Here is a 13988-nt window from a genome sequence, read left to right as displayed (position 1 = left end):
GCATCCTGGTGCCATGTGTTTCCCTGGTAGCACACGCACCTGGCCATCCATGTAATGGAAAAAAAAATGTGATTCAGCAGACCAGGCCACCTTTTTCTAATGCTCTGTGGTCCAGTTCTGATGCTCACGTGCCCACTGTTGGCACTTTCGGCGGTGGACATGGGTCAACATGGGTACCCTAACTGGTCTGCGGCTGTGCAGCCCAAAACGCAACAAACTGTGATGCATTGTGTATCCTGACACCTTTCTGTCAGAACCAGCATTATCTTCTTGAGCAATTTGAGCTACTACAGAAACTTGTCTATTTGATCGGACCACACGGGTCTGCCTTCATTCTCCACGTGCATCAATGAGCCTTGGCCACCCATGACCATGTTGCTGGTTTACCATTGTTCCTTCCTTTGACCACTTTGATAGATTCAGACCACCGCAGGCCGGGAACACCCCACAAGAGCTGCAGGTTTGGAGATGCTCTGACCCAGTCTTCTAGCCATCACAAGCCAACCCCTTGTCAAACTCTAATTTTTTCCCTGTTTAAAATCTAACACAACTTTGAGGACAAAATGTTTATTTACTGCCTAATGTATCCCATCCATTAACGGGCTGTGATAAAGAGATAATCTAATCAAAGTTGTTTACTTCACCGGTCATAATGTTATGCCTGATCTGTGTATTGTAAGTTATACTTTTAAAGAATGATTCATTTTATATTAAATAATAGCTTATATTTTCACTACCAAAGTACTGTCTCAGCACGCACTCAATGCTAAAGTAACGTGACTACAGTTCCCAAGAACCATCACGGTCGAAATGAAAGTGGGCGGGGCATATCTGACACTGCGCGCGGGCTTTGAAAGAAAATGGCGGAGCTCCAGGACAAAGTATTTGAGTCGTGAGTTTTGTTTTTTATCTACAACACAGGGAATAAGTGTACTAATTATTTTCCAATGACACATGATAGTTGTTTTTGAATGAATAAATATTTACATTTATTACAGCTTTTAGAACTGTGTTTAAAGCGGTTGTTTATTCTCAGCTCAATTGTTTACATAATGATACTTGGTTAGTTAATGGACAAGTACTGATAACTATTATTTTAAATACTTTGCAATATATTAAATGCAACAAACAAAGTTGTGTAGTTTGTTCGGTGTTCGGTTCGGTAATCTACATGACCCTTTAACGTTAATCTCTCACACAGATGTGATGCCAGCAATATCGACACCAGGGTAAATCTTTCTGTTTTCTGTTCTTCTTTTATAATGTAACGTTACAGTTCAAATGTTTGCAATAAGTAACTAAATAAAATACTGTTATTCAGCAAATCATCATATTAGAATGATTTCTAAAAGATGGAAGATTCGAGTAATATTGCTGAAAATTTAGCTTTGCCATCACATTTAAATTACATTTTTTAATATATTAAAATAGAAACGTTCTTTTAAAGTGTAATAATATTTCACAATATGTCGTTATACATACATAATTCAATATCTATAGTTAAAATGTCACAAGTATGTAAATTCATAGTCAGCCCCTGCCTTATGTATTAACTCTTGTGCTATGTCATCTCAACTAGGTCTCAGAAGTGTCTCATGGAGTCAAACGGCCTTGTGACAGTAACCACATATCAGGTCCTCCTCAGAAGTCTCCTTGCACTTCACCTACTCCTGCAGTGATGCAACGTTCAGGAGAAGAGGAACGGCCAGAGGACTCGAAGATTGAGGACGGCATGAGGGAAAGTGTGAGCGTTCCCGTTCCTGAACTGAGCCCTCGATCGCGGAGGAAATCCTGGAGGAGATCATCCAGAGGCAGACGCTCTCTGCCGGCCTTTCCCTGCTCCTCACAGTGTAAGAGTCCAAGAGCCTTTCACTGGATGTCATGCTGGAGAATTTTGTTGTGTTGACTTTCTCCTCTCTTTGTATCTTTCAGCGCTGTGTGAAACCATCAGTCTGTCTTTATCTGACAGTGAGAGGCTGGAGATGCTATTTAAAGCTGCTATGCAGGTCTGTAAATGCATATTTGTTAAGAAAAAAAAATGAATGAGGCTGTTACGATTAATATACCTAATTGTCTTTTTCCTGGATTAAATATTTTGATTTCCCTGACTGCACATAGAGGACAGTAAAGAGAGTCAAAAACAGTCTGTACACGGTTCCTGGTGTTGATGCAGAGGCACTTCAGACTCAAGGTAAGTCAGGGCCAGTCGTTTTCATATTCTGCCAATATTTTCACTAGCTTCATGACAGAGGAATGACCTGTTTGTGGTCTATATATATATAGAGTACTGTGCAAAAGTCTTGGGCACCTTAGTATTTTCATCAAAAAGATGGTTTTAATCCAGTTATTTCTATCTTTTGCTGTAGTGTGTCAGTTGAAAATATCAGTCTACATTTTCAAACATTAATTTTGCCATTAATTGTTATAATCCAGTGAGATTTGACCACAGGCGGTATAATCTGATGTCATTATCTGGTCTGCCTGAGACCGACTGAAACTAGAACTGTGGCAATGTCTCCAAGATGCTTAAAAAGCATATTGCAGGTTAAAAAAAATTCAAGATTAATATATAACCTTGTATGAAAATGCCATATGAAAAGGAAATGCAGGATTTAAAATGTTTTAAAAGACATAAGAGCACAAATTTAGTAGATAAATTGGCCGTTTCGTTGGCTGTTTGTAAAAAACGCTGTTTTTTTCAACATTGTATAACATAGAATGAGTAAATAAAGGATCACATGAAACACACAATAACACTAACTTTATACTGTCTGTGGTTTGGCCGCTGCGGGAGGTCACAGATCCATCAGAATTCAGAGAAATCCGTGCAGCTCGAAGAAAACGGGAATTGTGCACCGTTATTAAGGTGGGCGTACACTGTGCAGTCACACGAGCTTTCGCGTTAAACAGAGACTGGAGCTTTCAATGTTGCTGCTATTGCTTCAGATTGAGAAAATAATGTGTGCAAAAAATGTATTTGTTGAAAAGCAGAGAACAGCAGCCATTCCTTTCAACAAGAAACTGTGTGTGTGTGTGTGTGTGTGTGTGTGTGTGTGTGTGTGTGTGTGTGTGTGTGTGTGTGTGTGTGTGTGTGTGTGTGTGTGTGTGTGTGTGTGTGTGTGTGTGTGTGTGTGTGTGTGTGTGTGTGAGAATATGCACGCTGTATGGTTGCAGCCACTGAGCTATAACATAATAATACTCATAGATCTAGCCTATGTGACATGACAGTCATACGCTGGTAAAAATCGGGCCGACTCCCAATTTTTTTTTTTATTTATATTGTGAGATCGGGAGGTGCGAGGAAATGTGCTCGGCTCGTCTTGTATTTCCGCTCGCTCACATGCTGCGAGCCACGACCATACGAGCATCCACGATGTCCATGTGAGAGAAGAAAATCATCTGCGAGCTCGTATGACAGCCAAAACCGCACTGTGTAATGTACACCCAGCTTTTAAAGTTTAGTGTAGATGGATATTAACGACTGTGACTCCTAGATGACCAATGCCAGCTTTTCGATTGCCTGATACATGATAATTATCTGTAAAGTATTGTAATCTGAGCACAGTGTTCGTATGCTAGCGTATATAACATTATGAGCAAACTGGTCTCTCACCTGCTCTGTTTTCCACTGTTTCTCATCACACAACAACTCAATTTATCTCCTCTAATCGCTTTTCTGTCACTGAAAAAGAATTGTAGGCATTTGTGTAAAAGTGCTGTAAAGTGATGATGCTTTCAAAAATAATGTCATATATAGATTTTATCCATCAATTAACTTGTATTAACTAAATCAGATCAATATTTGGTGTGACACTTTTTGTGTTTCAAACAGTTTTTGCCCTGGTACACTTGCAGATATAGCTTAGCAGGAAAGTTTATTGGGTTTAGTCTGTCTCAGTTTTTTCTGTATCTTCATGTAATCACAGGCGGATTTGATGATGATGAGATCAGATCATACCGGCTGTTGTCTGACTACTTGTACTTGTGCATACAAAAATCTCACTGGATTATTACAATTAATGGCAAAGGAAATATTTGTAAATGTTAACTGATATTTCCTACTGACACTTAAGCAAAAGTTATAAATAACTGGCCTAACATTTTTTGGTGTGAAAATGCTAACGCACCTAAGACTTTTGCACAGTACTGAATAAAATATAACTGTTACGTTTGTCTTTACCATCTTTCAGGAAATTTAAGCTTTTTATTTTGAGGAAAAAAAACTGGAATGATAGTTATAACTTACTGCCATTTAAACGTTTTTGGGGAAAAAATATCTTAATCTGTATTTATTTGAAGAAAAAATGGATATTGGCACATGATTTACCGGTACACACCCTCAAGTCATCCTAGGTGTATATGACATTCTTCTTTCAGACGAATACAATTTAATTTAGTTCAGAGTTTTATTAAAAAATATCCTGGCTCTTCTTAGTTTTATAATGGCAGTGAATGGCTATTTCTGTTTTAAAGTCCAAAAAGTGCATCCATCCATCATTAAAGTAATCCACACGGCTCCAGGGGGTTAATAAAAGCCTTCTGAAGCGATGCGTTTGAGTAAGTAAAATATCCACATTTAAATTTACAAACAGTAATCTGAATCTCTAACTTCTGTTAACTGTCATACGCGCGTTCATGAGAGACTGGCGTTCAAGAATAGGACACAGGCATAGCGTAGGACAGGTGTAGGACACAGTCGTATCACAGTAAATGCCCATAATAATTATATTTTATGTCAAATCTTGTATTTCATGTATATATGAATGTCATTCACTTCCAGTTGAATCTTTGCATGAAGAGTGGGACAGTCTAGCTAAAGACATTAGCAGAGAAACTCAGAATTCACTCACAACTGCTGAGAGGTAAAAGTCAGTTTTTCTGTGTCTATTACGTTAATCACTAGTCCTTTGCACCTGAAGCACACTCCAGTTTATTAAATGTCTCTCTCTCTCTCTCTCTCTCTATGTGCAGTGACCCTGTTGTTAACATGACCACTGCGCGCATTCAGGAGGACATTAACAGGTAATTCTCCATCTGCTCTCATCCGTCCAAGATGGTAGAATGGATTAGAATTTATTTCATGACTGCAGTTGCCATGTACATCTATAGCTGTTAAAGGGGTACTTCAGCGCTGGGAAGATGAATCTGTATTTAAACTGGGTCATCAATGTAGTAGAAATGTTAAATTATTTTTTAATTTGGTGCCTTCTAGACTGAGAAAAGACAGAAAATGTATTTTTGTCTCATGGGGATGAAAGACTACAATTCCCAGAATACGTCGCTGCCCTGTGAGGCCATTCCCAAAGCCACCAACTTGATTACTGTGACTGAGTTGGAGAAGACACTACAATTAAAAACTGAACGTGTCTGTTCAACATAATGAGTGAGTCACCGCGCGAGTATCACAGCACTGAGCACTAACTGCCGGAGTCAGATAAATGAGCTGATGAGCTCTCGTGATGAGAGCTGAGGTAATCGCGACTACACTCGTGGCATACATTCGCGGCATACATTCACAACGCGAGTTCAGTCTGGCGCGTTTCAGTTCATGCGTTTTGTAAGCTTAACTTTCATAGAAATTAATTTGAGAAGTTAAAAGACTTACATTGCTCACCATAGCTCTGTTTAAATGAGTGCCTGGAGCCTCGAGCTGAGCTGTGAGTGTGATCTCCATCCCCCTTGCGCGGGTTCAAAACATGTGGAAATGGCTCCCTCTGGTGGCTGTAGTCTTTAGCCTTTGGCCAAACATTCCTCCTATGTTGCAAATATCGTCAATTTGCATCATAGGAGGAATTTTTCCAGAAATAAAATGCATAAATATCTTGTCTCAGGGGCATATGAGGGGGGGAAGCGCAATTATTTGAATATACTCCAGGGTTTCTACTGATACAAAACCATATGCTAATCGCTGAATTAACCCTTTAATGGTCATCATGTGCTTCTGAAGGTTACAGGCTGAAAGCATGTCATGGGAGACGCTATTGAACAAACACCGGACCAAAGCTGAAGAACTGGACAAGTGAGAACAACTACACGCATTCACGGCACATGTATGGATGCAGAAGTTTTGCTTAGTTGTGCATTTCTGTCCCTTTGCAGGTGTGTGAAGCGGGGTGAAGAGAAGGGTGTGCCACTGGACCCATCATGCTTTGCCAGGTCTTCACAGAGTCAACTCGTTCTGAACAAACCTGACTATAAGGCAATACTCATGGGACAACAAAAACTACTCAGAAACATGGAGCTAGTGGTGAGAGCTAGACCATGACGTTTAAAAGTGCACTTTGTAAATTTTAGCGGCATCTAGTGGTGAGGTTGCTAATTGCAACCGCTCACCCCTCCCTTTTGAAGGACATAGAAAATCTACAGTGGCCAAAACAGGACAAATATGTCATCGTCTAAGTCAACAGAGAGTAGCTAGCCCTCTGTAGAGCAGTTTGTCTGTTTAGGGCTACTGTAGAAACATGGCAGTGCAAAATAGAGACTTCACTTTAAGGGTAACCGTGGTGTATGTAGATAGAAATGGCTCATTCTAATGTAATGAAAACATAACGGTTCATTATGTAAGGTCTTTATACACCACTGAAAACATAGTTATGTTTATTATGTTGCATTTCTGTCTATAGATCCTTATAAATATTACACACTGCACCTTTAAGACTTGAGGATTCACTGAACAAGTCAAATCCAAAAGTATTCAGAAACAGTTGATGAATTGAAAACACTGCACTAGCCTTATCACAAATTTTAGCAATGGGTTTAAAAGTTTGTTCTAAGCATATTTCATTAATTGTAAAGATTTCTTTACATATTGTTTGTAACTATGTACTAAAGATGTACAAACTTTTAATGCAAAGGGACTAAATAAAATTGATGGCTGTGGGCTGCAAGTAGCTGTTGCATTAAATCCAAATGTATTAGATATTAAAATGTTGTAAATTAAATTAAAAAATCAAATTCCTGTATATTTTCTAAATTTAAATGCTAAAATAATTTTAAAAAATGGGATAAAATAAGATGTGCTTAAATGGTAGGGGTGTAACAAGACCATCATGTCACAATTAGATACACAATACTGATCTCATGATACAATATTATTGAGATTCAATAATAGTCCCAAGACGTATGGTAAAAGCTTAACAAAAACGCACTGTTGATTTTAAAATTTGCTACATTTGGTGTTACATTGGGGGTGGAAATGAATAGGCTTGGACTTGATGCTGCTAAACCCAATGCTCAGGACAGTAGTGACACCAGAATAAAAATATTCATGATTTTGAGGCTAAAAATACAAATTCATTTTAGATAAATATGCTTGCACTCTATCACTGACTAAAATAATGGAAGCCACTTTTTACTGGTAACATAAGACATTTGGCATTGTCAGGACCCCCATATATTCCTCCATTGCATTATTATACATAATATTCAACATTATACAGTATATAGTAGTTTTATATAGAACTGACATTAAATATCATATATATGTTGAAGCATCCCTACTAAATGGCAATTTTAAAAATCTTTTTTTCACCAAATCAAATGTCATAATGACAATGGCCATCTCTGCTATTTGCGCTGTAGGCCTAATGGTATACTATATATATGACAAATATCCTAAACAAAAATAATAATACTTTTTTTGTGGCATATTTTAATGTTGGTGACAATGTAGACGCAACATTGTTCTCTGCTAATTTTGACTTGACAACGATCATGTAAAAAGTACAATAAGAGAATTGGTTACGTTCAAACAGTTTTGAGAGCTGCAGTCATGTGCAGTTGTGTTTCTTCACAGATGGACTCTCACTGTTGTATAATGAGGGAGCTGCTGTCTTTCCATGAGAAATCTCAGCTGCTGCTGAAGGAGACCAGCACCAGATTAGGTGAGAATGTTTTTCACTCTGTGAAATACAGGTCCTTCTCAAACTATTAGCATATTGTGATATAGTTCATTATTTTCCATAATGTAATAATAAAAATGTAACTTTCATATATTTTAGGTTCATTGCACACCAACAGAAATATTGCAGGTCTTTTATTGATTTGATACTGATCAGGGATGTGATTTTTCCGGATTAATCCGGAATTCCGGATTTTCCGACCTGAAAATGTGACCTACGTAAATCATGCAGATCTGTAAAAAAAAAAAAAAAATTGGCGGGGGCGGGGGGGATTGGTGGGTTGACCGTCATCTCACAGCCGTCACCATGGTAACCCGGGTCGAAACCACGATCGCGGGATGGGCAACAAGGACTGTATCGTGACAAGAACATCACCGGATCGGATGATCTGGGTATACTATTGCTTGTGTCTATATATAACCTATAAGTTACTAATTTGACTTAGTTGTCGATTGATTAGATGATCGATTTTGATTGATTTTCCACTATGGCAGGATGTTTAAGCTGCATTTAACATTAACTTGACAGCTAACATTACTTGTATTTGCTAGCACTAGCTATATATGCAAACAGCGCGCTTTTCGGCGCCCCCCGCTTTTTTCACGTCAGTTTGGGTGACAAAGTCATCTGAAGCCATTCCATAGCTTAACCCTTAAATGCATGACTGTTTCGCCAAACATTCTTACATATTGGGGACCCGGTTCTAACGTTATATTTAACATGGATAACGTTAGACCTCTACCTGTCGCGATAATATATACAACTCCTGATGTTAGAGTAACAGCCACAGAAGAATAAAATAAAACGTATTTCGTTACCTTTTGGAGCTTGGAAGCAGGGCCGGCTCTAGCTCTTTGGTTGCCCTAGGCGAGATTGAGTTTTGCGCCCCCCACCCCTCCCCACCCCACTCACTTTTATCGTCTCTATTCTAATTCAGCACGTCTGTTTTCCTAGGCCTACCCCTAACCGAGAAGCACTTATTATTAAACACGTTTGACGCTTTATTTCCACTTTTCAAACATTTTCTCACTTTTTATTGAAAATAAATGCCTTTCCGATCTGATATGTGATGGGAAAAGGGAATAGAGCGAGTGTGGTAAAAGACAGGATCGAACCTCTGATCGATCTGCATCAAATCTTGATGCCATGCGTCTTACCACTAGACTACAGCCACTGTGAAGAATTTGGTGAACACAGCATATTTGTGTTTAATGTAAATAATATGGCATCTCGTTAGGCTGCTCCAGTAAAAGAAAAACTAAAAAAACGAGAGGCCGTATTTATTTTCTTCCGACGCCCACGTAGAGCGCGTTTGTACTTTTCATAAATAACATGCATACGTTATCCATATTCATAACGAACTGGACTTTTGATATTTAATGACATCCATTTAGGTTATTGTAGATTATTGTCAGTGAAGTTATGTTTGCAATACGTATAGTAATTATGTAGAAAACTAGCAAGTGATAGCTTAGTGGCAATATTAATAATATTTATAAAATAAATATTAGTTGATAAGATTGATACTAAGTAATTTTATTTTGTTTGACAACTTATTGGCTGAGATAAGAAGACTAACCTCTATACTGGGCTTTCTTTCGATTTTCTTCCTTTCTTTCTTTCTCTTTTTCCGTCCCTGTGCATCCGCGGGTTTAGACGCCTCATTTTTGATGAACGCGCAAGATGAGCACTTGCCTGACCTAACGCCTGAACTAATAATCAATAATCACCATCAATTCAATCTAATAATCAGGTTGATAAGTAATTAAACGTGTGGCGGAGGGGGCGCCCGATGATGATCATGTTTAATGAACATTATGTTGTATTTCGCTTGTTCCGATTCTATGCTTAATGGGAAGTATGGGCGGCACTAGAGCGCGCTCGCGCCCCTAACACAATTGTCGCCCTAGGCAACCGCCTAGCTCGCCTATAGCAAACGCCGGCCCTGCTTGGAAGGGTTCAGTTTGAGCAGATGTTTAATACCATCATCATATTTCCTCGTCAGAGATCGTTTACCAGTATATTCAGCTTCTGCCTCATATTCGCGATCTCACGCATATTCTCCAACTCATTTTCAACGTCTTCAAAATCAATATTTTGCTCACTGACAGCTTCTTGACCACATCCATCATCAAGAGACAGTGACACTAACATATGATTGTGTTTAGTACTTGCTCTCTGCAGTAAATCACTGAGTCATTTCAAGTTTTGCAGATTATAATTATTATTGTTTCGTTTTCTGTCAGACGTAACTATGAGTGAAACGTCACTTCATCATTGTGTATCAGACATCGCCACCTTGTGGAATAAATGTGAATTGCACCCCCATTTCGTCATTATAGATTAATTTATCATGCCAGGCGCAAATTCCAAAAGAAACGTGTAGAGGCTCTAAAAAAGCTTTCTACAAAGGCTAAAGAGTCATAGAAAAATTGAGGCCTTCTTTTGACATGAAAATGTGCATGTTGCACATTTAGCTATTAAAATTGGGTAAAAATGCATCCACCAAATAATTAGTTATTTTTCATACTGTACAAAAAAGTTATTACAATAAAATGTATTTTTTTGTTCAAATAAGTTGTTATGGGTCCTGCTTTACTGTCCATATTGATCCGCCACCAGTTTGTTCGGCGCGGCGGGGTAGGGGTTGGTCTATATTATAAAATATGGTATATTTTCCTGCTTTTTTGTCCTTAGCCAATCACATGCCTGACTGATGATTTTGGCATACAGCTCATGAAAACCCAAAATTCCTATCTCAAAAAATGTGCATATCATGAAAGGTTCTCTAAACGAGCTATTAACCTAATCATCTGAATCAACTAATTAACTCTAAACATCTGCAAAAGATTCCTGAGGCTTTTAAAAACTCCCAGCCTGGTTCATTACTCAAAACCGCAATCATGGGTAAGACTGCCGACCTGACTGATCACTGACACCCTCAAGCGAGAGGGTAAGACACAGAAAAACAATTCTGAACGAATAGGCTGTTCCCAGAGTGCTGTATCAAGACACCTCAGTGGGAAGTCTGTGGGAAGGAAAAAGTGTGGCAAAAAACGCTGCACAACGAGAAGAGGTGACCGGACCCTGAGGAAGATTGTGGAGAAGGACCGATTCCAGACTTTGGGGGACCTGCGGAAGCAGTGGACTGAGTCTGGAGTAGAAACATCCAGAGCCACCGTGCACAGGCGTGTGCAGGAAATGGGCTACAGGTGCCGCATTCCCCAGGTCAAGACACTTTGGGCTACAGAGAAGCAGCACTGGACAGTTGCTCAGTGGTCCAAAGTACTTTTTTCGGATGAAAGCAAATTTTGCGTTTCATTCAGAAATCAAGGTGCCAGAGTCTGGAGGAAGACTGGGGAGAAGGAAATGCCAAAATGCCTGAAGTCCAGTGTCAAGTACCCACAGTCAGTGATGGTCTGGGGTGACATGTCAGCTGCTGGTGTTGGTCCACTGTGTTTTATCAAGGGCAGGGTCAATGCAGCTAGCTATCAGGAGATTTTGGAGCACTTCATGCTTCCATCTGCTGAAAAGCTTTATGGAGATGAAGATTTCGTTTTTCAGCACGACCTAGCACCTGCTCACAGTGCCAAAACCACTGGTAAATGGTTTACTGACCATGGTATTACTGTGCTCAATTGGCCTGCCAACTCTCCTGACCTGAACCCCATAGAGAATCTGTGGGATATTGTGAAGAGAAAGATTAGAGACGCAAGACCCAACACTCTGGATGAGCTTAAGGCCGCTATCGAAGCATCCTGGGCCTCCATAACACCTCAGCAGTGCCACAGGCTGATCGCCTCCATGCCACGCCGCACTGAAGCAGTCATTTCTGCAAAAAGATTCCCGACAAAGTATTGAGTGCATAACTGAACATAATTATTTGAAGGTTGACTTTTTTTCTATTAAAAACACTTTTCTTTTATTGGTCGGATGAAATATGCTAATTTTTTCAGATAGGAATTTTTGGTTTTCATGAGCTGTATGCCAAAATCATCAGTATTAAAACAATAAAAGACCTAAAATATTTCAGTTGGTGTGCAATGAATCTAAAATATATGAAAGTTTAATTTGTATCATTACATTATGGAAAATAATGAACTTTATCACAATATGGAAATTTTTTGAGAAGGACCTGTATAATGGACACCAACACAGAATCCTTCAAAAGTTTGAGATCAGTAGGACTCTTTAAAAAGAATTTGTTTAATATTGATGATAATAATAAATGTTCTTGAGCATCAATTTATCATATCAGAAGGATTTCTGAAGGATCATGTGACACTGAAGACTGAAGTAATGATGCTGAAAATTTAGCTTTGATCACAGGAATAAATTACATTTTAGAGTATATTACAATAGAATTTTGAATTGTAATATTTCACAATATTACTGTTTTTACTGTACTTTTGATCAAATGATTGCAGCCTGGGTGAGCATACGAGACTTCTTTAAAAAACATTTAAAAATCTTACTGACCCAAACTTTTGAACTGTAGTGTACTTTTATTGAGCATAAGATAAAAATCAAGTGCAAAGCAGCAGCAACAGCTAATGTAGTGATAAACCAACCGTTCTAAACGGACAACTAAACAAAATTATGTCATTTACTAGAGGTTCTGACAAAATGTTAGTTGCTACAGTCCATTTAATTGTGATTGAAACAATCTTTATTTGAAGCATCAAGTTTCTTTCAAAATGTGATTTGCTCAATTTTGATCGCTTCTGTAGAAATTAGTGTTTATATCTGAACTACAAACTCTTATCCCAGTTCTTCTTTGATTTAATATGAATATTTGTAACAGAAATGCTGATACTATTCAGCCACAACACAGATTTGATTATTAGTTGTAATAGGTTTAATAGGCATTAATCATTATCTTTTAGGAATAAGATCGCTTTGGTGTTTGAATCGCTGCCTTGATAGTGCCAGGTGATTTTACTGTAATTCAGAAGTGTGTGAAATAAGTCCTGGTTCATACATTAAACACTAGGCTTTCCCCCCCCCACAGCTTCCAGGGCTGGATTTCAGAATCTCCCTTCATCCCCAGTCAAACAGCTGATAAAAGGAGCCATATCTAGTGTTTCCTCCTAGTTTACAGCGCTGTAATGACTCCCACAGGATGCTGTGCTTCCACAGAAAAGCTCTGTGATCTGATAGGACCATTTTGGTTATGCTTTAATATCTTTTTAATCTAACATTCTACTTTTTTTCTATAACCTAATATGTTACTGTTACCCAGTAATTTGGACAAAAAAAGTCATTTATACTAAACACGCACGTGCATATTTGGCTGTTGCTACTCTGTGTGGACATGCCCATGATTTGCTGATGAATATTGAATTGTCTTTAATGTCTGTGGCTGTTTAGTTTAATGTCCTCTGATGTGTGTGGAAAAGGTTCAGAATGTGTAGATGAAGTGCAAAGCTGGACACTAGATGGCAGACTATAGTTATTCACAGCTCTACTTTGACCTGTGTGGTTTAAAGACTGTTGTATATTGTTTTGTACAATTTTAAGTGTCTGAATATGATTAAATGCCTTGACGTGTACTTTCAACTTCTTCTGTCTTGTAAAATGTTTGTCTCTGTTTGAGCACTTAAATGCTTTTAAATGGTCTTTAAAGTATCATGCATGTCTAATGGCCTATGGATGATATTCATTCATCCATCCCATTTTTTTCTTCTTCTGCCTGAATGGTAAAATTGAATGAAATGTTTGAGCTGGTGTCTTGTTTCCAAGACAAACATTGCAAGCAAGTATTTATATGCTTCAAGTCATCGTTATTAGCCTAAAGAAAAGACACTGGCCTTTGGGGTTTAGTCATGAGCTCTTTGAGGGCCTTTTAGCCTTCTATTATGCTTGTTCTTGTGACCCCTTCCCCCACACTTCCATCCCTTGTTCTCTATTCAACATAGCACAGGACTGCTGAGCAAGAAACGGGCTTAGAAGATTTTCCCAGTGATTTCTCCACTTCACATCCTCTCTGTTTATATCACATTTCCATGCCCACAAGACTAAACACAACCTGCTCTGAACTCTCATGCCATAATAACAGAATTTGAGCTTGAACAAAGTGACGTTCAC

At 38.6% G+C, this 13988-nt stretch overlaps 1 protein-coding gene across 1 annotated transcript; it reads left to right on the top strand.

Annotated features, from left to right (window-relative positions):
* Window positions 1–780: 780 nt before the first annotated feature.
* Window positions 781–13460, top strand: LOC137054518 (Kinetochore-associated protein DSN1 homolog). Its single transcript, XM_067429014.1, has 11 exons — window positions 781–892; window positions 1202–1229; window positions 1580–1850; window positions 1933–2006; window positions 2119–2191; window positions 4781–4862; window positions 4972–5022; window positions 5948–6019; window positions 6100–6247; window positions 7796–7883; window positions 12913–13460. The coding sequence occupies exons 1-11, from the start codon at window positions 861–863 to the stop codon at window positions 12993–12995; spliced, it is 1002 nt and encodes a 333-aa protein (XP_067285115.1). The 5' UTR covers window positions 781–860; the 3' UTR covers window positions 12996–13460.
* Window positions 13461–13988: the final 528 nt, after the last annotated feature.

The sequence above is a fragment of the Pseudorasbora parva genome, chromosome 2 (assembly GCF_024679245.1).
Source record: "Pseudorasbora parva isolate DD20220531a chromosome 2, ASM2467924v1, whole genome shotgun sequence".
Classification (NCBI taxonomy): Eukaryota; Metazoa; Chordata; class Actinopteri; order Cypriniformes; family Gobionidae; genus Pseudorasbora; species Pseudorasbora parva.
This window is presented reverse-complemented; position numbering and strand designations above follow the sequence as displayed.